The 25,249-nt window shown below is 50.7% G+C and overlaps 1 protein-coding gene across 1 annotated transcript; it reads right to left on the reverse strand.

Annotated features, from left to right (window-relative positions):
- Window positions 1–1,069: 1,069 nt before the first annotated feature.
- CYB5A (cytochrome b5 type A) lies at window positions 1,070–25,027 on the reverse strand. The gene is made up of 5 exons (XM_087818905.1): window positions 24,838–25,027; window positions 9,048–9,176; window positions 7,212–7,241; window positions 4,661–4,695; window positions 1,070–2,978 (listed from the first exon to the last, which is right to left on the reverse strand). Exons 1-5 carry the CDS (start codon window positions 24,964–24,966, stop codon window positions 2,897–2,899), a joined length of 405 nt encoding a protein of 134 aa, XP_087675031.1. The 5' UTR covers window positions 24,967–25,027; the 3' UTR covers window positions 1,070–2,896.
- Between the last annotated feature and the right edge of the window lie 222 nt (window positions 25,028–25,249).

A 25,249-nucleotide genomic window follows, 5' to 3' on the forward strand; every position in this document is an offset into this window, starting at 1 on the left:
CCCTGCCAGGAAAGCTGAGGCTGACGGCCAGGAGCCAACCTCATCTCTCTACTATCCCAAGGACCAGAGCTCCCAACCCTGATAGGCATCCAAACCCAGTGGCGCCTCCAGATAAGGTGGCAGAGAGAGCACACATGCACCCAGAGGAGAGCAGGCACCGGAGTATGGAGAGTGGGTGGCCTGGCCGTTGGATTCTTGTACCCGGCTATTACTGTAAATACCGCAATTACAATCTGTTTTGTTCAAATCTGAGATACCCTAGACCTCCTCCCAATTTAGAGCAGCCTCCTGTCTGAGAGACCCAGCTGGGGAGGGGGGGGTTTGCAAACATTCACACAAGTGACCAGGCGGGGGGGGGGGGGGGGGAGGGCGGGGGCAGGGGGGACGGACTGTGGGCCATGCCAGTCCCCTCTGGAACCCCGAGAGCCTTGGCCCCTGAAATCCACGGGGCAGGAACGGGTGAGAAGCACACGTGGTGGGTCTCAGTATTTGATGCTATAAATCTGCCTACAAGTTGGCTCAGGAAAACATGTCTCCTCCTATCTTGACAAACGCCCTAAAAGGCTGGGCTTGAATTCAGGATTTTCAGATTTCTCAGGCCTGCGGTAAAGTGGTGCCAGAGAAATAGTCCAAGTGCACACCATCAGTATAGATGGGTAAAAAGCTGTGGTACATTTATGCACACAATGGAACACCTCTGGGACTGCAGTAACCCGGGATGCTCTCAGCCTCCTGGTGTACCCCCTCACAGTGGTGTGTGCAGGCGCTCACCTCCGTGATGACACAGAAGCTCCCCAGCAACCATCCCCAAGCGCGCAGCACAGCCCACACTGGTGGAAGTCAGTCAATGTGCGTGTAAACCTGCGGTGAGTCTTGCAGTCAAAGGAAATGCATTTGGAGCCGCGCAGACTTGAGTTGCAATCTTAGCTCTGCTATTGCGAAACGAGAGTTGGCAGGAGTTACGAAGAGAGAAGATATGATTCATATCCATTACTCAGGACAGTGTCGGGCATCCAGGAAGCCCTCGAAAGTGCCAGTTACCAAAAATGACAATGATAGTACATATAAACACAATAACCATTTAAGCTGTAATTACAGTACATAAAATTGTATTCATCTCAATTTTCATTAACAGAGTAATAGTACTTTATGAATAATAAAATTACCATTATAACCTCCAGTATTAACGAAGTTCTTGAGTATGTACATTAGCAAACTTAAAGCAAAGCCACAGCTAAACTTCAGGATATAAATAAATGGTAAACCAACCAAAAGAAGACATACCTCACCTGGCATAATTTTAAAACTTGAACGTGCTCGAGAAAACTGTTCAAGCCCCCCCCGCCAGCTTTCCTCTCTCCCAGGGCAACACCACGTGGTCTGTTAGCAAGGTCCACAGGAGCGTGTTCCAAGGTCACAGGAAGCCCTGCAGCAAGAACTCATTTCTCACTTGAATCTCTTAGGTTTAACTGCTCCTTTTGCAGACACACCCACCACAATGATGCTGAAAAAAAGGCCTCTTGAGCAGTTAACCAACTGCCCTTTAATGCCAGAGGAAACACTGGGGAAGTGGACATGGAAATCCCCGCTATGTGAGCGTCAAAATGTCGTGTGTACCACAGCCCACAGGCTAATGCTGTGGACGTCCCGGAGCTCAGGGTGGATGTCAGCACCACAGGACCACCACAAGAGGTGTGACCTTGTTCCAGGCGAGCGTTTACTGAACTCTGATAAAGGATTCCCATGTGATGCAGCACCCTTCCCCACCCCCACCCCCACTCTCGCTTTAACAAGCTAATGGTTATAAAAACTTACACTCCATAATAATAAAAAACTCCTTCCCAATGTGTCAGTGGTTTCTGAAGGATCCCGGTGCCCGGCTTTCAGCCAGCGTGCCCGTGGGAACCGGCACAGTCACAGCCACTAAGGGGGACTGAGCCTCTACAGATTCACCCCCCAGCTTCCACTGTGAGAGACAAAGGCACAGGGTGGAGGAAATCATCAAAGATGAGTCACTCAGTTTTCCAGAGCGGGAGCTGAGCCAGAATCCCCCACGGCTCACCTCCAACAGCTCAATGCCTTCAAAAACCAGGCCCCAAATGTCCCACAGTCCTTTCAAATGTGCTTTTATGGGTTAGGGAATCGGCATTTCCTTACCAGAATTTATACATACATAGTTTTCGCCTCCAAATGAGGCATTTTCAAAACTCAAGAGCCTATATAACTGAAAACACTGGACTGATATTTTTGAGCTGAAGGAAGAGACAGCTGTAATGTCCTCTCTTGGGTCACGAGTTTGCTTTTCGTTGCTAGTATTTGTTAATCAGAGAAGAGAAACAGGCTCTTTTCTAGGTGCTACAGGCTGCTTTCTCTTTGATCGTCTATTTCAGAAGTCCTTACGCTATCACTTCCAGGGCCTTTCTTCATTTCCTGGAGAGAGAAACTAAACGGGAAGCATGCAAGCCACGCTGCTGAACCGGCAACTCCCCCCTCATGTCACGCAGACCGCACGGGCCTGAAGGATCAGCACGTTCAATGACCCCCCAGACAATCAGAGGTTGGAAACATTAAAGACAATCATATCCCACATCCACAGGCACACGGGGTGGTGTATTTGAAAAGCCAGGTGTATTTGTGAAAGACCGTGCCTACAGAAGTAAATCGTGTAGCCGTGGGACACTGAAATAACGCTGACAGAGGGGAAGGCACACTGCGGAAGTTCAAGGGCAGACAGAACAGTTCTTTTTGGTTTGGCTTGTTTCTAACGCAGGAGGAGAGGGAAACGGGTGGATTAAAATTACTTTCCAGGTGAGGGTTTCTGTCTGTGAAAGCAGCGAGCGCTGGCCCTTCTTCCCGAACCAGAGCAGTCCTTCCTCCCAGCGGCTTGGGCGAGGCGCTAGTCCTCCGCCATGTAGAGGCGGTACATCACGGCCACGGCCAGCGCAGACAGGGCCGGGATCACCCAGTTGGTCCACCAGCTGCAAGGGAACAGCAGTGATGCTTCATGGGGTTCGATGCAGGTGACCGAGACCCGGGGCCTTCTAATGACCAGGAAGAATCACCTTTCCAAACTCTCCTATGAAAGACCATTCTGAGTCCCTAAAAGTGATGTGAGCAGCTGGTATTCGGCAATTCAGCTATCGTTCTAGCCTCATAAGAAAACCAATGAACCCCCGCCCAGTTCCCCTTAAATCTATTTCTATAAACTTATAAAAACAGCTATGAGTCACTCCCCCAAAAGGCGAAAGGTGCTATGACCTAGGACTGGTGAGTTATCTAAAGGACATCGACCCTGGTTACATGTCTCAAGCTCACAAAGGGAATATTCCTGAGGTTTCATCCGAGTTGCCAACGTTCATTAGGAACGTAAAATGGCACTAAGTTGAGAACCAGAGGGCAAGGTTCCCATTTGGGAAGAGCCATGGGCAAGTGCTATCGCCAGGGGCAAACCCCGTGCCCTGCGCTGGACGGAAGGGCAAGGCTCTGAACTGCACAGTGACGAAGGCTGACCAGCGCGCCTGCTCTGCCACCTGTGACTGTCTGGAAAATCTAACCTTACACAAGTGTAGTAGACTTACTGGATGAGAAAGAGTGTGCCCAAAATACATAACCTGTGGCCCACGGGTGTGTTCACGGAGATCCCTGACATACTGTTCAGTTCTCGGGCACAGAATTCGGGCGTTATTATAAATGACACATTACGGGTCAAATCAGGGACAGAGTTGGGTAGATCTCCAATTCAGATGTGAACCTGTCATTTCTTACGAAACGGAGATTAATACATAGGCTTTAGAACCTGAACGACATCAGACAGCACCTAGGTACCATCCACTTTTCGGCACACACTTTCTTTTAATCCTCTCACACATGAACCCAAAGATCAAGCTCAATATAAAGATTTCAACTGCAGAAGGCCTGCAGTGTGATTTTCATCTCAGTGGGATTTCAGTTTCCCTTTCGGAGGGAAGGACGTGACAGTGCAGAGTGAGGTGGGTGGGGTACCTCCAGGAGGCAGGGAAGGTACCAGAACACCAGCAGACAGGGCAATGGGCTTGCACAGGGTGGAATAAAACAGGAGTAAATCTGTGGTTTTGAGCTTGGGTCCAAAAAACATATACATATGGTGGCAATTATACAAGGCAATATAACAGAGCTGCCAAACCTGTCCCCGTGATCTTGGACTAGAGGGAAGAAATCTAGCCCACAGGACGGGTGACTCAGGTCACACCTAGAGCACAGGGATCAACCTCAGAGCCTGTGGGAAACCGAGTTGTGCTCAGAGGGATGGAATCACTGCAGCTTAAAGGACTGACCATGTGTCTGAGGAAGGAGATGATAAAATGTTTGCCTGGAGACCAAGGGTTGTGGGGGCCGTCGGACTGCGCTGGGGGAAAAGAAGACTGGTTTGTTCCATCTATCCTGTCCCCTAGGGTAGGTGCAGCTGGAGGGGGAGATCGGGGTCATTCTGAAGACTGCCCATGGTCTGAGCTGTGACAGTCTAGGTGGGAATGCCTTGAGCTGTCTGGGTGCCCAGTGGAGGTGACTCCAGATGGAGCCCGAGCATCGGAGGAACCTGAGGTCAAGGACAGGCCTCTAGTTCAACTCTGATTCTAGGAGCCTTCTGACCACAAAAACACTTGAAAAGAAAACTAGCACGTACCTAGACTGTGAATCAACCGTAGTAATGAGAGTTTCCTGAAATGCAAGAGAAAAAGTAAAATAAGTTAAAGGGAACAAGGGACTGAAAATCGGTTTTAAAATAAGATCACAGTATTTTGACCCCTGCATCCTTCAAAAAGACACTGAAAGGGAAAATTACATCATTCGCTTCTTTTCACTAAGATGCCTAATTTCACCACTTTTTTCAGAAGAAAAAATTTTAAAGAATGATCTATATTTAAATTACTTACAAATACAACCTAAGAATTAGAAAGAAAATGTTAAAAACTAATAAGCTATTAAAATACCTTGTACACAGATATCTAAACACTTTGACATAGAAAAGGACAACAGACGTGGTCTACACACGCACACGCACACACAAACGCGCGCACACAACCCCATCACTACCTTTAGGGAGAGTTTAATTCTTCAAAACTACGAATGAAATGTTCAATAAAAACATTTATTTCATTCAAATCTTATATGAAGTAAAAGTGTCCCCAAATTGTATTAAAAGGCGTGTCAGCCAAAAAATTGCCATGTAAACGGTAACACTGGACAACCTTTCTTTAACTCCAAGACAGTTCTAGAATGACACTGGAGGCCTTGGGGTCTGGGGCCTTGGGGGCTGACCTCGCACGGTCACCTCCAGGTAAGGACGCCCTGTGCACTGGGGTCTCTCACAGTTCCGGCCTGTCCACCTCCCAACAGCTCCTGAGAGCTCATGTCAGCACCAGGAAAGTGACCTGAGCCACTAGAAAACGCACACTTCCCCACAGCCGCATGGCTACAAGCCTAGTGAAACAGAAACTTCCAGGCTTGCAAATGTGTTAAGGAGCACCTTTTGAAATCCACACCAGCAAAAGCATTAGTGCTGCAGAGGAAGGAGCCATAAATGAGGCAGCAGCGTTTCAGTTCTGCAGGGTCCCAGCGCACAGCACAGAACACCGTTAGCAACGCCAGCAGCAAGGGGGCGGCATGCAGGGTGCATCGAGGCAAGCTCCACACAGCGGCGCGCCCAAGCTCCACTAAGGGGTGGAAAGCTGTTAGGGACAAGCAAGCAAAGCAGCTCACAGACCCACCAACCTGGGAACATGGCCGTTAAGATTCCTGACACAAGAGGGGGAAAAATAAGTCATTGAAAAGAAAAATTTGACATTATCTTTTTGAGCAATGTTCATTCCTAGAGACTACAAAAAGTAGACACAACTACCACAAAATGATTTCAAAATTCGCATATTATAGCCCAGCCGGGTGGCTCAGCGGTTGAGCATCGACCCAGGAACCAAGAGGTTACAGGTTCGATTCCCAGTCAGGGCACATGCCCAGGTTGTGGGCTCGATCCTCAGTGGGGGGCGTGCAGGAGGCAGCCGATCAATGACTCTCTCATCATTGATGTTTCCATCTCTCTCCCTCTCCCTTCCTCTCTCTGAAATCAATAGAGACATATTAAGAAAGAAAAAAAAAAAGGTACCAAAGCCATAGGAACCAAGAGCAAAGATTCTAAGCAATCGTCACAGAGGCAATTCAAAGTCTGAAGTCCATTCATTATCTTCCCAAAGCACTGAACTCACCAGCACTGAACTCAAGCCTTCCATTAACAGGGAAAGGAGAGAGTATAAATGAAAGGGCACCCCAGACTTCACTGTACTATCTGGGGTGCCAAGGCAGACGTGGCCTTTGCGCTCTGCTGGAGTAACTGCTCCATTTTCTTGCTGATTAAATTCAGACAACGTCCTATAAACAGCGCTGGTAAACGAGTTCACCAGCTCCTAATGCGAGCCCCGTGCAGTCTTACTGTTGCGCTCTCTCTGATAAAACTAAGAGCATAAACCAAAGCAGAAAAATTGTACTTTCTGTCATTTGTTTTAATTACAGGCCCAGGGCTATTTTTCCTACTTGCACTGTTCAGGGACTTTGGCTGTTGTCACCAGTTCTTACTATGGATTTATCTTCAACGGTGAGAGGATTGGCTCAGAGAGAAGGGCTGGAGAACCAGCCACAAAATTAGTATCACCAGAATTATTTCCCTTTCCTAAGGAAAAATATACCAAAAAGTTATTCAATTTAAACAACATTAAATGTACCCAGTAAGTATTTATTCAACATCTGCTATATCTCAGGATATGGAGATGAAGACCTGGGTGGTGTCCTCAATGGTTTAAGTGCTAAGACCTCTGCTCAGTCAGATTTTAAGTTCTCTGAAAATAGGGCGGAGCCAAATCTTTCACTCCAGGGGCACGGGGCTGGGTATAAAAAGGAGCTAGCTCTTCGAACGGGGTCCACTGATCATCACGATGGGAAAATTATTCTAAGTACTGAGAGTCTTCTGAAGAGACCACACAACTCTCCTAATGAAACATAACGGTTGGTCTGTACAAATAGAGAAGTTCGCCAAGCCAACCCAACAGGTTACATGTTCATCCAAACTAAAAACACACCCATGCTGGCCTCAGTCAGGTCAGTAAGGGACTTCTGCCCTCCAGTTTGCAGGGACTGGACACAGGGACGGAAACTGGCCACTGAGACACCGAGAGGGGCACACTTACCGCAGGCTTGGTTATCTTTGGTCTGTCATCCTGCAATGAAAAACAAGGCTCATCACAGAAGGGAAATGTCTACAAAAGTACTATTTCCAAAGTGCTCATTTACTGAGATTTCTAAAACACATGACTGTTCAGCAGTTACCATTTCAGGTTCCCCTTTCTAGGCCGATGAACAGAGTTTGATCAGCTGATTTGACTGCAAAACCGTTAGCAGATTAAGTGCTAAGGGGCATTTTGAGCTAGAGTTCTACGCTTAGAACAGCATCCGCGGTAGTCATTCTTACGTGCTCATATGTGTGTACTCACTAGACCCGGGTTCTGATCTTTATTCAGGGAGCAGCTGAGTAATCAGATTCTACCCTTCTAACCTCTCAAACTGCCTTGGAAATGTGTGTGTATATGCACTATGTATATATGCATGTGTGTATATGCGTATGTACGTGTGAACGTGTGTGTGCATTATGTACACAGGTACATGTGTATGTGCACGTGTATATGCATTGTGTGTGTGTGCGCGCATGTACGTGTATATGCATTGTATACATGTGCACGTGTATATGCACTGTGTGTATATATATGTGCATGTATCTGAGTGTATATGTACCATTTGTGTGATACCCTCAGTAATTCCTGCAATCTTCCAGTTGTAGGGTTATAATCTACTTAAACCTCTGGCTGAGTCTCCCCAAAATAAAGTGCGTCTCAAGCAAACCACAGGTGAGCCCAGTAGGCAGGTGAGACAAAAATGCTGCAGTCACGGCCTAAAAAGCCACCACTCCACCCTCATGGCTTTGGAGGGAAGCGTAAGGACAGGATGGAACGCTTTAGGGCTGCCCTCTGACCACCGTGAAACTGCTCCCCTTTAGTGATGTATGAAGATGAAGGCATGTGGGTGAACCGAGTCTCCAGATAAAGGAAGCTTTTCCCCAAGTACCATCCCCACCATCCCACACCCCAGGTCCCCACTCACCGGGAATACGGAAGCGCTCTACAATGGTCCCCACCTGCGGGCTGCCCTAAAGGGCCTCCTCTACCTGCCCCTTCACTCGCGCACCGCGCAGCAAGGCCCCGGACAGTTCCACTGCTTCTGCCCAAGTCTGCAACTGTTTTCCTGATGACTGCACTGGGCAGCCTAGCAGTTATACATGGCCATTTACAAATGCCACTGAGGGGCCTAGATCCATACACAGCCCTGGCTGGAAATAAAAGCTGAATCAGATCCGTGTTTCCTCAAGGCCGGTGCACGGACAGGGGCCAGTGGGGATATCCCCAAATGACCAGGGTGAAGTTTTAAAGAAGGCAGAATCTACTCATTTAACAGAGGTATTGTTGTTTCTTTAATTAAAATCATTGTTTAAATAAAATAGTCTCAAACTAATAAAAACAGAAGGGAGGCCCTTAAAAAAATATTTTGGTCAAAAAAGAAAACAATAAAAAATAGAATTAGGCTGAGTTTATACCCTCCACCTGCTAGGACTTGCTGCTCAGTGACTCTTCAGGGTCCGAGGCCCAGGCACACCATCCCCAGGGCATGGCCTTGGGTTAGGAGGACGCCTGCTCTGAATGCCAGCGGAACACGCAACTAGGGAAATGCGAAGAGATTTCTGGGCCATGGCTGTAGCAGTAGTCCCCTGAATCTGCTCCTGCCCCAGTAGCTGCTGCCCACTCTGAAGACTGGGTTATAGTTTTACAACGACAAAAATGTTTCTGACGAAAATGGTGTTGTAAAATCAGGAGGAACTGTGTTACTTGACTCCTTTTTAAATGTGCAAGTTTACAGATTTGAGCAAGGTCAACCCACAGCCTTAAAGAGAAAGAAGGCCCCCAAAAGGAACATACCGGGTGCAGCTCCCCAATGATATATGTTTTGGACAGTTCCCTAGCATCCGATGAGTGTCCGATGTCCTCAAAGTTCTCGGTGGCATCCCCTCCAGCCTGTTCCCGTAGGACTTCTTCCCCCCCAGGGTGCTGTTCAGAAGACAAACATGAAAAAATAAGTATTTTTCCCAGGCAAATGAGATCAAGGAAGTGGCCAGTTTATTTACCCAAATGGGTTACTCCAGCAGTCACCGAGGACAACCTGTGAGTATAACTTGTCCACGTGGATGGAAACAACCTACTCCTTGTATCTAATCACCTTCTGGAAAGCACGGTAGAGCCCCCTCCAAGGTAAGGCATCCGTTCTCTCTGGGTTATTCAGATGGCAGTAAGAGCATTAGGCAGATATGTTTAATCCCTTGGAAAATGGCCCCTTTGCTTTTCCCTAAAGCTCTCAAAATTCTCCTCTCAATCTTTACCTATTGTTCCTTGTGTCCTGTCCCTTTGGCCTGTAGGGTCTAAGTGTGAACATACACCATCGCGTCTTAGATGTAATTCACCTTTGAAAAGGACTCTGTGTACGTGCCAAGTACAGAGAGGGCACAGCCTGGACAGGTAAGGAAAATCGAGGCAAGCAGGTGCCATGAAGACCTGCTCAAGATGCTGCCGTGGGGACACGTCACTGACAGAAAGCAGGAGCAAAGGGGAGGAGCTCGATCCCACACCGGGAGGGGGTGGGAAGCGCCTTCGGGTAATAAAGCATTTCACTGCTCTTAGCTGCTTTAATTGGTAAGACCAAGGATGGTCGCAATGCACAGGGGTGGGGGCACTGACGCGTGGGCGCAGCCATGGATATGGTGAAGGCAACGAAAGGAGTTCTGGGTCAAGTAAAAATAAAGTGCTTGGTTACATCATCATAAATACTTTTGTAAGGGAAAACCTTCTTAAGTTGAGCTTCATGATTACCTCAGATCAAATTCACCTGCCCTGGAGCTAAGCCCCTGTGAGTGTCCAAAGGCCAAAGAAAACAACTCCGGCCCGCGCACCTGCTGCAGCCTGGTCATAGTTCCTCCGGCAACAGAAGCGGCCGAGGCACCCGGCCCTCAGGAGGGCGGGCGGCGGTTCTGTTTTGACACGTTTCTCCTCCTCCTGTTTAAAGGTGTCTAGTGCTAAACTAATTTACTTATTTTTTCTCTACTATGTGTAAAAGTTACCCATCTACATTACAGAAAAATTGGAGAGCACCGAAAGAAAAGAAAAATCACCCAAATCACCCATAATCTCGCCGTCCAGAGAAACCTGGGCATACGAATCCGTAGGTGTGAACAATTTTAAAAAGAAACTTGTGACCGCTACCTTATGCACAGTTTTGTTAGATAAAAGCAGATGACCATACATGGCACAGAGACAGTATGCCCAATGTCTAATCCACTCCTCCTATGTGAACTTGGGAAAATTATGTGCCATTTGCATTATTACGTACTCAGCACAACACACCCCATGCTGCCATGTGCCAGAGAGCAGGTGTGCCAGGCTCCGCCGTGAGCAGAGGGTCAGGGCTCCTGACACTCGCTCAGGGGTGCAGCAGGAGCTCCCCATGACTGTGCAACTCAAGTGAAAATGGTGCACAGCCACCAGGAACACAGCACTGCGACTCGGGACACTTCCTGGGCTGAGACACAGGGAGGGAGCTGGATAGTGAGGGGCAGGACCCCAAGTCCAGGACCAGGGAGGAAGGGCACACAGGGCTCAAGGCCTCCTCGGTGACGGGTGCCCAGGCAGACTGGAGGCAGCAGAGGTGAAGAGGTGGATGGTGAGGGACAGACAGAGCGCACACAGCACCCTTGTCCAGCTTCTGTCAACTGACTCAGCTGTGAAGGAGTCGCCAACACCGAAGCGGAAGCTGGCCAAGGACCAGGCGACTCTCCAGTGTGGCAGGTCCCTGGAGGGGTCTCCTGTTTTACCATTTGCACCGCCCCCCCCCGGGGCGCTGAAGAATAAGGGTGAGAAGTCCTTGCCTGTACAATGACAATGCCATCAAGCCTGAGTGGCACGGTCTGTTTCAGCTCATTTATTTATACTCCTTCAACATAAATGAATAGTTTTATGGCTCTGGTCCTCCTACAATCACTAAAGGTCTGAAGGGGTCTCTTAAAAGCTTTTTCAGTTGCCCTTTATTTAATGTGAGAAATACAGCTGTAACTGTACTTGTGAATTTGAGGATTTGTCAAAGTCAAGGTTCTGCCCAATACATACAAAAATGAGAGAAATATAAATAAGGCAAGAAACAAAAAGCAAATGAGTAGGATAAACTCAGGAAGAGGTAGGTCCTTCTGTGGTCAGCAGTTAGACAGGCGTGAGCACAGCGAGGACAATGGGCCAGGCACAGAAGGTCACCAGGGTGGAAAGCCCTGGATGCCTAGCAAGGGACAACTGTAGGGTGGGGCCTCGCCCCCAGGGTGGCCTTTCCCCCCTAGCATATCACTGGACCTGTGGCTTGGACCCCCTCACCTCTCCTCCCTAGAGAGAAAATTTAGGCCTCAGTTGTGTTTCACTCCAGGCCCAGAAAAGCAGCAAAACCAGCCACAGCTGACCTCAGGACCAGCAGCATTGAATGAGGTCCCCGGCCCTGGCACCGACCAATCAGTGGAGACCTCAACCCCAAGGGACACACCTGGAAAACTGCTGAATATTATAATGAGATCGTCCCCTGAAATCTCCTCCCTTAAAACCCTTAGGAAGGAGGGCCCAAGCCTTCTCCAGCCCTTCCCCTTCCCCGACCCGGCCAGTTAGTATTACCATTAGCTTCCTCACTCCCAAATTCCAAGGGCCCTTCCTTTGCCTCTACAACTTGTTTCCTAAGCCCATTTCTTCTAGGAATTACTTCTTCCACCTCTATAATTTTACCTAATAAATATTCCCTTGTAGGTCTTTGGGTCTCGACTTTGAATTCTTTCCTAGCCAGAACCCAAGTACTGAGGTTGCTGAACCCAGGTCCAGTCTTACCCCACCAGACTAACACCCAGTACCATTCCCGTTGAAGGACAGGCATAGGAGGAAGACCTGTGGACCTCACTGGTATGTCTCTATGTGCCCAGTGCCTTACAGACAGGGAGGGCGAGTTCACACCTCCCCCACTGATCGACTGGTCATTCCAATTAATGGCACTCAGTGAGCCTGTGCGGGGCTCAATCATCTAAAAGGAACATCTCCCGTCTTCTTAAAAAAGTAAGGGATCGAAAAGGAAGAACATATACAAACTTGATAAATTTTTCTCTACTGGGCACCAAATATCCGCAATGAATGAGGCACTCCTGACAGGCCTTTGGACAATGCTAACCAACAGAACAAGCTCAGATTCTCATTTCCTCTTTAGCAGTGCCACCGTATTTCCAGGTAAACACTGCTCAGTTACCTGCTGTGAAAAGTCCACACGCTTAAAACCAAGGAGCAACGCATCCCCCTTCACCCACAAAGCCAGCCGAGCCCTGATCCCACCTACCCTTCCTCTTTTGAAATATACCGCAGTGGTAAGAATCTGCTTTAACGGGATAAATACTGAGTGCAGGTGGATCTCCAGTGCTCTTAGGATTGCTTCCTGCAGGAGACCAAGGTTATCAGGGTTGGCCCCACACTCGCAACCTTGCCTCAGACTAAGATAAGCTTCATTCATAACCACAGTTCCAAGAATCCCGCTGAGAAGACGTGCCCCACGTTTAAGGCTATGAAGCTCGACCGTTTACACCCTAGGTCATTACAGAAAAGAATGTGACCTGAGCCCAATGGACAATCCTCCCATGTCCCATCGAGGTCACACCAGTACTGTTCACGTGAAAAAGGCCAGTCCCCGAAGGGCTGCTGCCTGCACCCCACCTTCCAACCTACTTCATTATAACCAGCAGCAAGAGATCTCACACGCAACATGCAACCTTTTATAAATGAAGAGTCCAGTTTCCCATGCACAAAAAATACATATATATATCAGACTAAAATAGCACCAGATGCTTCAGCATAGCAAAACAATGAAAGTAAATGGGTGAGATACAGAGAAAGCAGAATGGGCGGGGCATGGCCTTGGATTACTTCTGTGTTCGAAAAGGCCCAGAATTATAGAGTCCACACAGAGAGGGGGGCCTCAAATCCTGTTTAGAATGGGGCCAAAGAGAAATGATAAAGTAAAAGATACACTATTAGAGATCCCACAGGACCCAGGATTTATTAAATTGCAGGAAAATTCTATTTCATATTTAATGATGTACACTAAAAATGAGCTATAAAAACTGACAAGATAAAATAGATTTAGAGGCCACTCATGACGCAGATGATCTTAACAAACAAAGCCTTGATGTGTAGGCAATAATCTGAAGGAGACACAAAATGTGAAGAAAATCCGTCACCCCAGCCCTGGCCGGTTTGGCTCACTGGTTAGAGCATCGGCCCACGGACTGAAGGGTCCGGTTCAGTTCTGGCCAAGGGCACGTGCCTCGGTTGCAGGCTCCATCCCCAGCCCCAGCCCGGGTGGGGGCGCCTGCAAGAGGCAGCCAGACAGTCTCTATCACGTCAACGCTTCCCTCTCTCTCTCTCCCTTCCACTGTCTCTGAAAAGCAATGAAAAAATATCCTGGGCGAGGGTTAAAACAAAGTTTTTAATAAGCCATCATATATAAATAAACTCGGTCACTCCAGATTCATCTATGCAGCCTGCAACCACATTAATTCAGAAACTGATAGCTGAGGGAAAACGCTCTGGTCCATTCTTCATTCCCGCGGTTTGTTTCCCCGGTTGTTTCACGGTTCCTTAGGTGCTCTACCCCCAAAAATAAACAGGAGTATAAATTACAATTTTGGCATCACCTTTGCCAGTTATGTTCCCCTTTAATACAAATAAGGTGAGCAAAGTTTACCACCCCAAAACACGCCTCTTTGGGATACTGGTTACTTTTTGCCAGTTAATTTTAAGCAACAGCAGATGTGGGGGAAGCTCTGAAAAGCAGGTGGAAGCTACAGGCTGTGAAAGACTTTTAAGGGAAACCTCCCTCACTGCACCAGGCCTGCTCTCACCCTCGGTGGAGACGGCAGGCCTCACATCTGCAGAACCAACTTACCATGTCCAGGTGCTCTTCCTGGTCACCTCCCACAACTGCCACCCCAACACCTTCTCTGTCTTCAGGTGACAGTGGTATTTAAGGTGCTGGTTTCCACCATTCTGGTGAGTTACTCACTGCTCCTGGGCCTCTCCCATGTATACAGAGGGTCTATCTACTATTAAACCTGAATTTGCATTTTTCCTGCTAATCTGCCTCATGTGAATTTGATTATTAGACCAGTCAGAGGACCCTGAGGGTGGAAGGAAGTTATTTTTCTGCCCCAACAGTTTCATAAGTGAGATAGTCTTAGGCTTGATACAGAATACTACTTTTACTTAGTCTTTGACCTTAACTCCTAGAATCCCTACATTTTAGTGGCTTTGGAAAAACAAGTGATAACATTTCAAAGCCACGGGTTGGCAGATCTTGTTTACATGCAGGAAAGCCTTGCACTCTGGTAAATAGAGCTGGGGAGGCTGCCCATCAAGTTCACGGCCCAGCTACTCACAGGCCTTCCTCTCTCCAGCCCTCACCCGTTCTCAGCCATCTTCTACGGCTGCTAGAACTCTCCTCCTTCTGACCACTTCATGTGCCTACTCAAAAATCTACAGTGGAGAATTTCTGCAAGCAAATCGAAGCCCTCCTGAATTTCTCAACAAAAAGCTCCAACATCTGCATAGCCCAGGAGGTGCCCAGATGCAAAGCCTCATCAGCAGGGCGAAGGCTGCTCGTTGCTCCAGCGTCTGCTTCTCCCTCCCTTTTCCCTCCCAACACTTAAACCTCTGGCTGAGAAACAGCTACTTAGAGTTTTTCCCCAGACTCTCTTGCAACTGGGTATGCCGTGTGGTTAAATCCCGGCTAATGGAATGTAGGTGTGTCAGGAGAACCTTCTAGAGGCCTTCCCTTTAGAGTGGTGTGCCCCCTGGGCCAGTTCTCTTCACCCCTTTCTTCATCCTGCTGTCTGGAATGGGGATGCTGCCTCTGAACTTGGGTTGGGGGCCAGATCCTAGAAATGGTCAAGAAGCGGGCTAGCAGTGCGGCTCCGAGGGCGTGACGGAGCTCAGCCGGCACCACACCTGGACTGCAAAGCTCGTTTCTCAGGACAGATGAACAAGCTTCCGTCTTGTTTAAGCACAGTTGTTTGGGGTTCTTCTGAGCCTAATTCTAATGACTACAGCCCATCATTCTGTCAAGAAATACCACCTGCCAGACACTAAAGTCCTGAAGCACATACAAGATGCAAATTAACATATTCCTGAGTGTTGACAAACTTCAAGCCAAATTACGACAATGGTCTTCACGTACATTAAACTGGAGAAACGTTAAGGGGCCATCTTAACCTATCCCATATTTAATAATTAGGCCATCTTAGTAAATATCTTAAGTAAACTGGCCCCTTTAGGCTAGAATTTGGGTGAGCAGAGTAGATATGGATGAGAGCCCTCCAGAGGGGCCGGAGCAGGGATGAAGGCTGGGTCAGTGAGAGGTGCACCCCAATACAGCAGGACGTGTGAGGCTGTGCCCAGGCTCAGGCTATGTAGGGGGTGCCCAGGCTACAAGTTATCTCCAGGTGTGTCTGGGAGGGTATTTCCGGATGAGACTGGCATTCGAATCAGAGGACTCGGTAACCAAGGTGACCTCCCCTTTGGGTGGGTTTCCTCAAATCCACTGAGGGCTCGAATAGAACAAAGGCAGAGGAAGGAGAGAATGGCCCTCCCTTCCTGCCTCGCTGATTGGGCTGCCACCTCACCTTCTCCTGCCCTTAAGCTGGGATTCGCCCCAGTGGTTCCCCTGGTTCTCTGGGACACTTGAACTGAGTGACACCCCCCCCCCCTTCGGGTCTCCAGCTAGCAAAAGGCACAGCTTGAGACTTCTTGGCCTTCCCTTTTTTTTTTTCACATGAGAACATTTATTTGGTAAAATTACAGAGGTGGAAGAAGCAATTTCTGGAAGAAATGGGCTTAGGAAACAAGTTACAGAGGCAAAGGAAGGGCCCTTGGAACTAGGGAGTGAGGAAGCTAAAGGTAACACGCCTGGGGAAGAGCGGGGGGGGGGGGGTGCGCAAGGCACGGGTCTGCTCTAGGGAGGGAGAGCACTGGGTACTCTGTCCTAAGGGTTTTAAGCTTGGAGATCTTAGGGGAGGTCCCAGGGAAATATCTCATTATAATATTCAGCAGCTTTCCAGGTGTGTCCTTTCAGGATTGTGGTCGCCACTGATGGATTGGTCGGCACCAGGGCAGGGGGCAACACTGACTGTAGCTGGTCCTGAGGTCAGCTGTGACTGCTGTTGTTGCTTTTCTGGACCTGGAGCTAAAACACAACTGAGGCCTAAATATCATCTCTAGGGAGGAAAAATCAGGGGGTCCAAACCACATGACCAGTGATATGCTAGGGAGGAAAGGCCACCCTAGCGGAGAGGTCCCACCCTACAATTGTCCTTTGCTAGGCATCCAGGACTTTCCATCCTGGTGACCTTCTGTACGTGCCCCATGGTCCTTGCTCTGCTCAAGTCTGTCACATCCCCACTCAAGGCTCTGAATTCTCTCAGAGTTGGCCTTCCTCTTAATAAACGCCTTCTACTCTATGGATGAGAGAGAGAAAGAGAGAGAGAGAAAGGGAGGGAGGGAGAGTGGGTACATTCAAACCTGTGAAAAAAATTTTTTGAGTTTATTTGAGCCAAATTGTCAACAATTGCTGGGGAGCCAAAATCTGAACAGACTGAAACAAGGCTCCGGAGACAGCAGTGTTGCACCTTGTTTTGTCCATGACAATCACAGGAAAAGATCCCAGTGGGTTACACGAAATCCTTGGGTGACAGATTAGGGAGGTGGGAGAAAGCAGAGCAGGGAAAACTTTGAGATTAGATAAAAAGTAAAATGATAGACATCTTTTTACACAGCTGAGTACAGGATAGTTAACAGTTAACAAGATAACAATAGCAATGAAAGGATTCCTGGTCTCTGCTCCAGAGCGAGGAGAGTCTGGAAGGGGAAATTACCTTGTTTCCCGAAGGGGAAATTACTGTTTCCCAAAGGCGGGATAAACAGGATTATCTCAGATACAAAGGACAACAAGAACAGGCTTAGTTAAGGTGAAAATTAACCTTTGTTAAGGAAAAAGACTGCCTCAGGACTTGGCCACCAACCATAAACTGCTTACATTTAAAAAAAAATTAATTTCAGCCCAGGCAGCAAGGCTCAGCGGGTGACCATCGACCTATGATCCAAGAGATCAAGGTTCCATTCCCGGTCAGAGCACATGCCCAGGTTGCTGCTCCATCTCCAGTCGGGGGTGTGCAGGAGGCAGCCAATCAAAGGCTCTCTCATCATTGATGTTTCTGTCTCTCTCTCCCTTCTTCTCTCTGAAGTCAATAAAGAGGTATTTAAAAACAGTAATATTAAAATAATGGTAAATAAATAAAAAGTTTTAATTTCAGACCATCCTTTGTGGTTCCTTTGGGTCTCTGAGTTTACAAGGCCGTCACACAGACCTGCCCTGAGCTTTTCAGGTTTAGTATGTGGCTCCTTCTGGTCCACACTCTGGTCAGTTCTGTTTCTCTGGAGGACCCGGAATAGCACAGGCTGGATGGTTAGAATGGACCACATGCCAGAGAAGGGGCAGCAAGAGCCAGTGGGAAGGTGCGGACAGTAAGGAGGTCCTGAACGGCAGAGTGGCAAGACCGAACTAAGGTCACCGCGTCACTACTGGAACAGGCAGGCTCCAACAGCAGACAGCCCTGTGATGAGGGGGGCAGCAGGCCTCCCCATCCCTCCTCCTCCACACTGCACGGGCTGCAGCCTTAATCTCCTGCCTTCTCCTCCTCTTGGGGCCTCCACCTCCTCTGGGGGGGCCTCCACCTCCTCTGTGGGGCCTCCACCTCGTCTTGGGGCGTCCACCTCCTCTGCGGGGGCCTCCACCTCCTCTGCAGGGGCCTCCACCTCCTCTGGGGGGGCCTCCACCTCCTCTGGGGGGGCCTCCACCTCCTCTGGGGGGCCCTCCACCTCGTCTATGGGGGCCTCCACCTCCTCTGTGGGGCCTCCACCTCCTCTGTGGGGCCTTCACCTCGTCTTGGGGCGTCCACCTCGTCTTGGGGCCTCCACCTCCTCTTGGGGCCTCCACCTCTTCTGCGGGGGCCTCCACCTTGTCTATGGGGCCTCCACCTCCTCTGCGGGGGCCTCCACCTCCTCTTGGGGCCTCCACCTCGTCTATGGGGGACTCCACCTCCTCTGTGGGCCTGGCATAAAAGCATAACTCTCAGCTGGAGATCTCGCCTCAAAAGGGCAGGCCAAGGGTCAAAATCCCAAAAGTTCAATGTTTAAAAGATCCTTCAGACACCCAACATCCTTAAACTCACAGATGGAGAAACTGGGACCAAGAGAAAATGAGCCCCACATCACCCTGACAGTTGATGAAACTTGGCCCAGAACCCAGTCTCTGACCTTGGTCAGCCTCCCCGCTTTTTGGAACACACATATTAAATGACCACTTTTATGCTTCTAAACAAAGCGACCTTAGACAGGATGCCTTAAAAATAAAGTTTCTTCCTACATTTCCCTTTAGGGAATTTAGAGGGGAATCCGTCGCGCTTCTTTGAGACCTCAAGAAACTGTCATTTGCGCTGATTTCCAGGGCCTCACCCAATAAGATTCAAAGGGGACATGGACACACACACACACTCCCTCCCAGCACAGGGCGCTACCTGGCTACCACTGTCCCTGAAACACCCGAGAAGGGTGTGCAGAAGTCCCTCAGGGTCGCCGTGCACTTAAAGGCACTCCCTCCCAGCTCCCATGAAGCAAGCAAAAACAGACGACATAAAGACCTTCCCACTTAGCTATTCTGTTATGTGGACCCAGAGTCCACCTTCTCTGGAATATCTTTCAATCCAAACACTCTACCTGCCAAAAAACGTGGGTAAACAATGACTAGGCAAAAAAATGTGAGCAGAGGTTATCTGCAACAGCGAAGCCGAAGATGAGAACTCGGGGAGCGGGACGATCTAGAAAAGATCAGGACAAAATAAGCTGCCTGACCAAATGGATTCTACCAAATGGATTCTTAGGCAGGGCCTAAGGAAGTTCTCGAACTACTAACCCCAGAACCCTATAGGCAGACTGTTTATAGTCAAGCCCTGAGGTCCTCATTCCCACCTTCACTCCCTCTTCCTTCCCCTGACAATAAGCACCCCTGCTTCCTGGCGAGGGCCAGAGTGTGCTACTGGGCAGCCGCCTCCACCTGCTCTGCGTTGCAGCCCTTCCTTTTTCCCAAATAAATCCTTTTTGGTGACCAAGCACGTAGTTGATGTTATTTTTCAGTCGGCAACTGTTCAGTACTTTCTTCACTTGTTGTTACTGGATTGGGGGAGGCAGTTAGAAAGGAGAATTAAGCACATACATATCACCTCCCAACTATTTAATAGCGCTTTCCGGTATCACTTACCTAAACTTACATGAGACCCCTCCTTAGTCACACCTTTGGCCCAAGCTCTCTGCAGCCCCTTCCCCTTTGTGAAGCCTGCCCACCCCCTCAAGGGCTTTCACACCCACAGTCCTAGACTCCCCTTGTTCCCACCCATGCTCTAGAAGAGGTTGTGGATTGTCCCCCAGCAGGCGTAGCTCCTGTGTCCAGAGGCACCGAGCTATGGAAAGGGCACAGGCTGGGAGGTACAGACCCTGAGCTCAGGTGTAGCTCTGCCTGGTCTTCAAGGAGACACCCAGGAAGGTACTGATCCTTCTGGGTTTCCATCTCCCCAGCGTCAGGCACCTCGCCGCTCTGAACTGCAGAGAGGGGTAAACACTGTGATTAGCAGAATGCCTGGCATAGAATAGCCATTCCAGTAATATCGGCTGAGTTCCCCTTCCTCCTACCCCCGGCTGGTACTGCCCCGAAGAGCTTGTACAGACCTGGTCCAGTCCCTGACCCCGAAATGCTGGAGGCTAAGTCCACCTTCCCTCCCCCCTCATCTTCAAGTGACATCTGTGCATTAAAACACCTGGCCTGATTCTACTGAGGCGCAGAACCAAGTGACAAGCGTCAACAGCAACAGACGTCGTAAGGACAATGACATTTTCTACAGGGATAATCCTCAGGGGCCATTAGGATGAGGAGAGAGAGGGCAGCTGGGAGCCAGCAGGTCTGCAGGATGCTCGTGCCATGTTTGCTCCTTGAAAGAGAGATGCAAGATTCTGGGTTATTTTTAGAGGAGGTCATATCATAATAGTACAAGCACGTGCTGGGAAAAAGAAATCGGATGGTAAGAGAGGACAGGTGCCGTGTGTTGCTCCCCTGGACTGTCCCCTCCCGGCGGTTGAAGGATGTTTACTGAGCAGTTACTCTGTGCCAGGACTCGGGCAGTGAGGAAGGTTGTCTCGGGCCACCTTCCCGAAAAAGGTAGCCAGCACAGATAACACAGACACCGCCTGAAGGAAAATTCCCCTCTCTGGGAAGTGACACTGAGGCCTGAAGAGGGCGGTGACCATGGGAACGGGACCAGAGGGGAAGGAAGATGAAGGTTTTCAGGCAGAAAGAAGCCGAACTCGTCTGAGAAGCAGAGAGGCCCCGCCTGGGCGTGGGGGCTGGGGACAGTGCTGCCGGGGCAGGTGGGCGAGGGGGCAGGGCCGGACCATGCCCAGGTCACAGACCAGGACAGACAGGTGGGGTTTACTGTAAATGCCAGGGGAAGACACTGGAAGGGGCTAAGCAGAGGAATGGTAATGTTTCCACAAGATAAAGCTTTGTGATTTTCTTCCAGAAATGACGCTCTTTAATGTCATAATAACACACGTCACTCAACATGAAAACTCACTGAGCTCGATGGAGGCAGTGAGTCCTAAAGGCTCCAACAGCACACATGCTCTGACACAGGAGACAGGAAATGGGCTGACAGCCACGTCAACCTGTCCTGTGACACGCGCGGCAGGGACTCGACACAGGGCAGCAGGAGGAGACTCAAAGGACAGGCTTCCCCAGGGGCCCCCAGAGGCGATGCTGAAGTGGAATGGGAACACCGGCAGACAAGGAAAAAGGAGAGTCACCCAGAGGGCCAGGCAGGACCCACAACCATCGAGGGGGTGGGCAGGGCGCTCGCTGAGCCCACGGACGATTTCATCAGAGCAGCAGCCTCCACGGATTTGCACTCAGAACCCTCTGCGCCAGCAGGTGATTTGAGAGGCCTCTCAAACCTCCCTCCTCACACGCCCACCCTGCACACAAACAAGCCTCTCCTCAAAGAACACAACCCTGACTCTCACCACCATCCCATGGCCGTGTCAGGACCCGGGGCCTTGAAGACCTCCAGGCCTCTCTTCCCCTCTCAACCCCTGTGGACACTTCCTTCACCTTCCAGGAGGCAACGCGGGAAATGACAACAGATGGGAAGAAAGGCTCTGTCCGCCCCGTCCCCTTCCCAGGCTGCTCATTTCGTTCAGATCTTTCTATCCACAGTTCCCTTTGCTTTCTCCCTGGTTCCTATGGAGAACTCAGGATACCGGGAGGAAAAATCTCAAAGCTAATGATGGCAGCTGTGTCCCCATGGGGCGGCTGTTCTCCGTTAAAGATTTGTCTTCCTCAAAACGCCTGCAGCCTCATGCCCGGGTCACAGAGGCAGCAGGAGAGCTCAGGCTGGGGAGTCCCACGACCTGGATTTAAATCTGGCTTTAGCCCTGGCCGGTGTGGCTCAGTGGGCAGAGTGTCAGCCAGCCGACGGAAGGGTCCCGGGTTTTAACAGATAGCTGCATTAAGGAGAAATGAGCATTCTTTACTCCCTGAGTTACCCACAATGGCCTGCACAGTCTGTGCTCCCTTCAATTTAGAATTTCCCCCTGCCTTAAAAATACATAAAAACAAAAGTTAACAATCTGAAACAAGTTTTAAAAAGCAACAAAAAACAAAGTAGCCTCACAAACACTCTTAAAACCTCTTCTCAAAAGTAGCCAAAAAACTACACAAAAGGGGCCCTGGGGACAGGCTCCCATTCCCCCATGGCTCCTCGGTGGCCTGTGAGGCTGAGTCTGTTCCCCCACAATGCCCAGGCCACAGCTAACACCAAGGATCTCTTTATATTTTCTTCCTATGGATTTCATAATTTCTAGTTTTATTTACCAAACTGCATAGGTTAAATAAGGAGAAACGTTCAGATTTTACAGTCATCAAAGGCATTTGCAACCGAAGCTTTTCAGTAGTACGACATTTAGAATATTATCAAACTTCCTTGAGAAAAGCAAAGGCATTTAGGATTTTAGCCCTAAATATGGCTGCCCTGTCTCGGGTAAAGATATGCGGTTTTTCAGGATTAAGGACATTGAGTTTCAGGCACCCAGAGTCTCTTCCTGGATCCCCGGGGCACTGAGGTCCCCCAGGCTCAGAACCACTGGTCTCTGTAACGAAGGCAGCCGCCGTTGAATGGAAAGTAAGAAAAAGTCCCTACCACAAAAGCTGCTGCAAAGACACTGCCTAAGACCCTGAAAGCAAAAGTGAGTCCGGAGCCAGCAGTTCTGTGAGGCAGGATGACGCTAACTAGCAGCCACGACAGACCTGGAGCATCATAACCCCAGGACCCCCAGAAGTGGTCTAGAGAAGCCAGTTTCCATCCGCATCAGGTAAAGGAGGGGCAACGGGACACAACAACATGGTGCCCAGAACATCTTTCAGGAAGATGCCTATTTCACCAATTAAACACCGACTGGCTTGAAAGCAAGTTAACTGTCGTCGATTGTGTGATCCCTTCTCTCCCTCCACAGCTCTTTTCAAAGCTGAGCTGCTGCTGCTGCCCAAATCACAGAGAGGGGAAAAGCAAACCTTTTTGTTTCCTGGCCCCAAGTGCCTCCTTTTTCACGTCAGTAACTTCTCCATAAAGTTCTATAACCGTTAACCCTACTAATAATATAATCATATGACCAGACCCAACTTCACAAATATAAACCCAAAAAGCAGAACTTGGGATTGAAAGGGAAAAAAACACTAGTTCAAAATACGTAGGCAACTAAGCTCATAATCTTGCAGGTTGGCATCACCTAGCAGCTCAACACCTGCTGCTCCTCAGCCAGCCACTAACCTTGAGCCGACCTTGAGCCCTGCGCCCTCTCAGGTTGTCCGCCGGTCCCCTGAACTTAATATTAAACAGCTTCGTAAAGCCATGGTCCCAGGAGACCGAGCCCGTTGAGCAACCGGGAGACTCCACCTGTGTTCTTAACTGAAAGAATAGCAACAGATTTTTTTTATAGCACTCTCCTGTTTCAACATCACCTGCCAGAGGTACACCTGCACTTAAAATCTCCTGTTAGTGCTCGGCTGCCCAGGGCGCTGCGGAGAGAGAGCCGCTGGCGACCCAGCGGGGCAGGAGCCTGCGGTCAGGCCGCGGCCCTAGGCCTGGACCGCGCTGCGTGCTTCACTGGTGTTACTTTAATTCTCATTGTCGCCCCGTGATGTTGACACTACCATCATCTTCCCATCTTACCTTTTTATTTTTTAACAGAGATTTTTTTAAATCTTTATTGATTTCAGGGAGGGAGAGAGAAACATCAATGATGAGAGTCATTGATCGGCTGCCTCCCGCGCGCCCCCTGCTGGGGATCGAGCCGCCGCCGGCCCGGCCGGCCCGGCCGGCCCGGGAATCTACGGCGATCTCCCGGATCCCGGGTCGATGCTCGCCGCGGAGCCCCGGCCGGGCGGGTATTCAGAGTCCTTACTTGGAGAAAGCCTGAGGGCAGATCGCTCCGCGGTTCAGCAGGAAGGGCCGGGCGGTGGGATGCGACTCCCGCTAGAAGCCACTCCTAACGGCGCGGGGGCGCGCTCCCACCTCCTGCGACTCCGACAGGCCCACGGTAGCGCATCTTACTGTTCACATCAACCCAACCTTTCTTTTAAAAGCTTTTTGGGGTTTGTTTTTTTAATTCTCTGCAAAACAAGCTCCTAGATGTAAACTGTGATCCAGCTCAGCCCAGGCTCCTCCATCTGTTACCCCCTCGAAACACCTGAAAAGCTCCCGCCACGAAACATTCTTTTATTGCCCAGGGGGCGGAGGGGGTAACTGCTGAGGCCGACTCAGGCCCCCGCAGTGACAACACCCCCACACCCCCCAAAGGCTGCAAAGAAAGGCCCCGGAGGATCGACTGCAAAGGAGACGACCCGGGCAGCGAATCCTGCCCCGGGGGCGCGACCCTCCGCGCAGGGCCCCGGCTCCCGGCCCGGACGCACCCACGCTCCGCCCCGCGCCCCGCGGCAAAGTCCTCACCAGGCGCCGCCACATCACGGGGGGAGGGGGGAGAACACCCCGACCTCGGGGCGACCTCAGAGTCCCCTCTGGGGGGACACAGCTCACGCGGCGGGGGGAGGAGGGCCCACAGCCTGCTCCTTTTAGGAACGCGCTTCGGGGACAGCAGAAGTGGGGCGACCCCGCCCCAGACGGGGATCCCGTCTATGCAAACCTAGGGAGAAAAGGGATCGCTCGCCTTCCGTCCGCCTAGATGCGCCCTCGGCGGCTCCGCTTCGCGTCAAGGGCCGGGTGGTGCCCAGGTCCCCCTCGCCCTCCAGGGGCCCCGCCACCGCGCCGGCCCGAGCGCCCGGCTGGCCCGCGGGGGGCGCCGCCGCGGGGAGCGCGCCCTCGGAGGCGCGGGAGCGGGGCTGGGCCGGGGCGCTCGGCAGGTGCGCACCCGGAGGGGCGCGGGCGGGGCGCGCGGCAGGTCGGGCAGGAGCCCGCACCCCGGGCGGCGCGCTCGGCCCGCTCACCTCCTCCAGGAACTTGGTCACGTCGTACACCTTGTGGTGCAGGATCAGCCAGGTGCTCTTGCTGTGGTTGTGCTTCTGGATCTCCTCCAGGGTGTAGTACTTGACGGCCTGGTCCGACGGCTCGGCCATTTCGGAGCGCGGCGAGCTTCAGGGCCTGCGGAGCACAGCGCGTCTCTGCGAGCCGGCCCGGACGTTGCCCGAGGGCCGAACCGGCGCGGGGGGCGGGCAACAGGCGCCGCAGAGGGGGCGGCTCGCTGACGGCCTCGGTGATTGGGCAGCAGCCGTGTCGCTCACGGGGCCGCCCTGGGCTGACAACCCGAACAGCCGAGCGCGCCCCACCCAAGGCGGGTGCTGATTGGCTGAAAGTGCTCCAGCGGGCGGGGAGGGGCGATGCCGGGCTTCCCTTGCGCCT

Source organism: Miniopterus natalensis, chromosome 7, assembly GCF_054644295.1.
Source record: "Miniopterus natalensis isolate mMinNat1 chromosome 7, mMinNat1.hap1, whole genome shotgun sequence".
Classification (NCBI taxonomy): Eukaryota; Metazoa; Chordata; class Mammalia; order Chiroptera; family Miniopteridae; genus Miniopterus; species Miniopterus natalensis.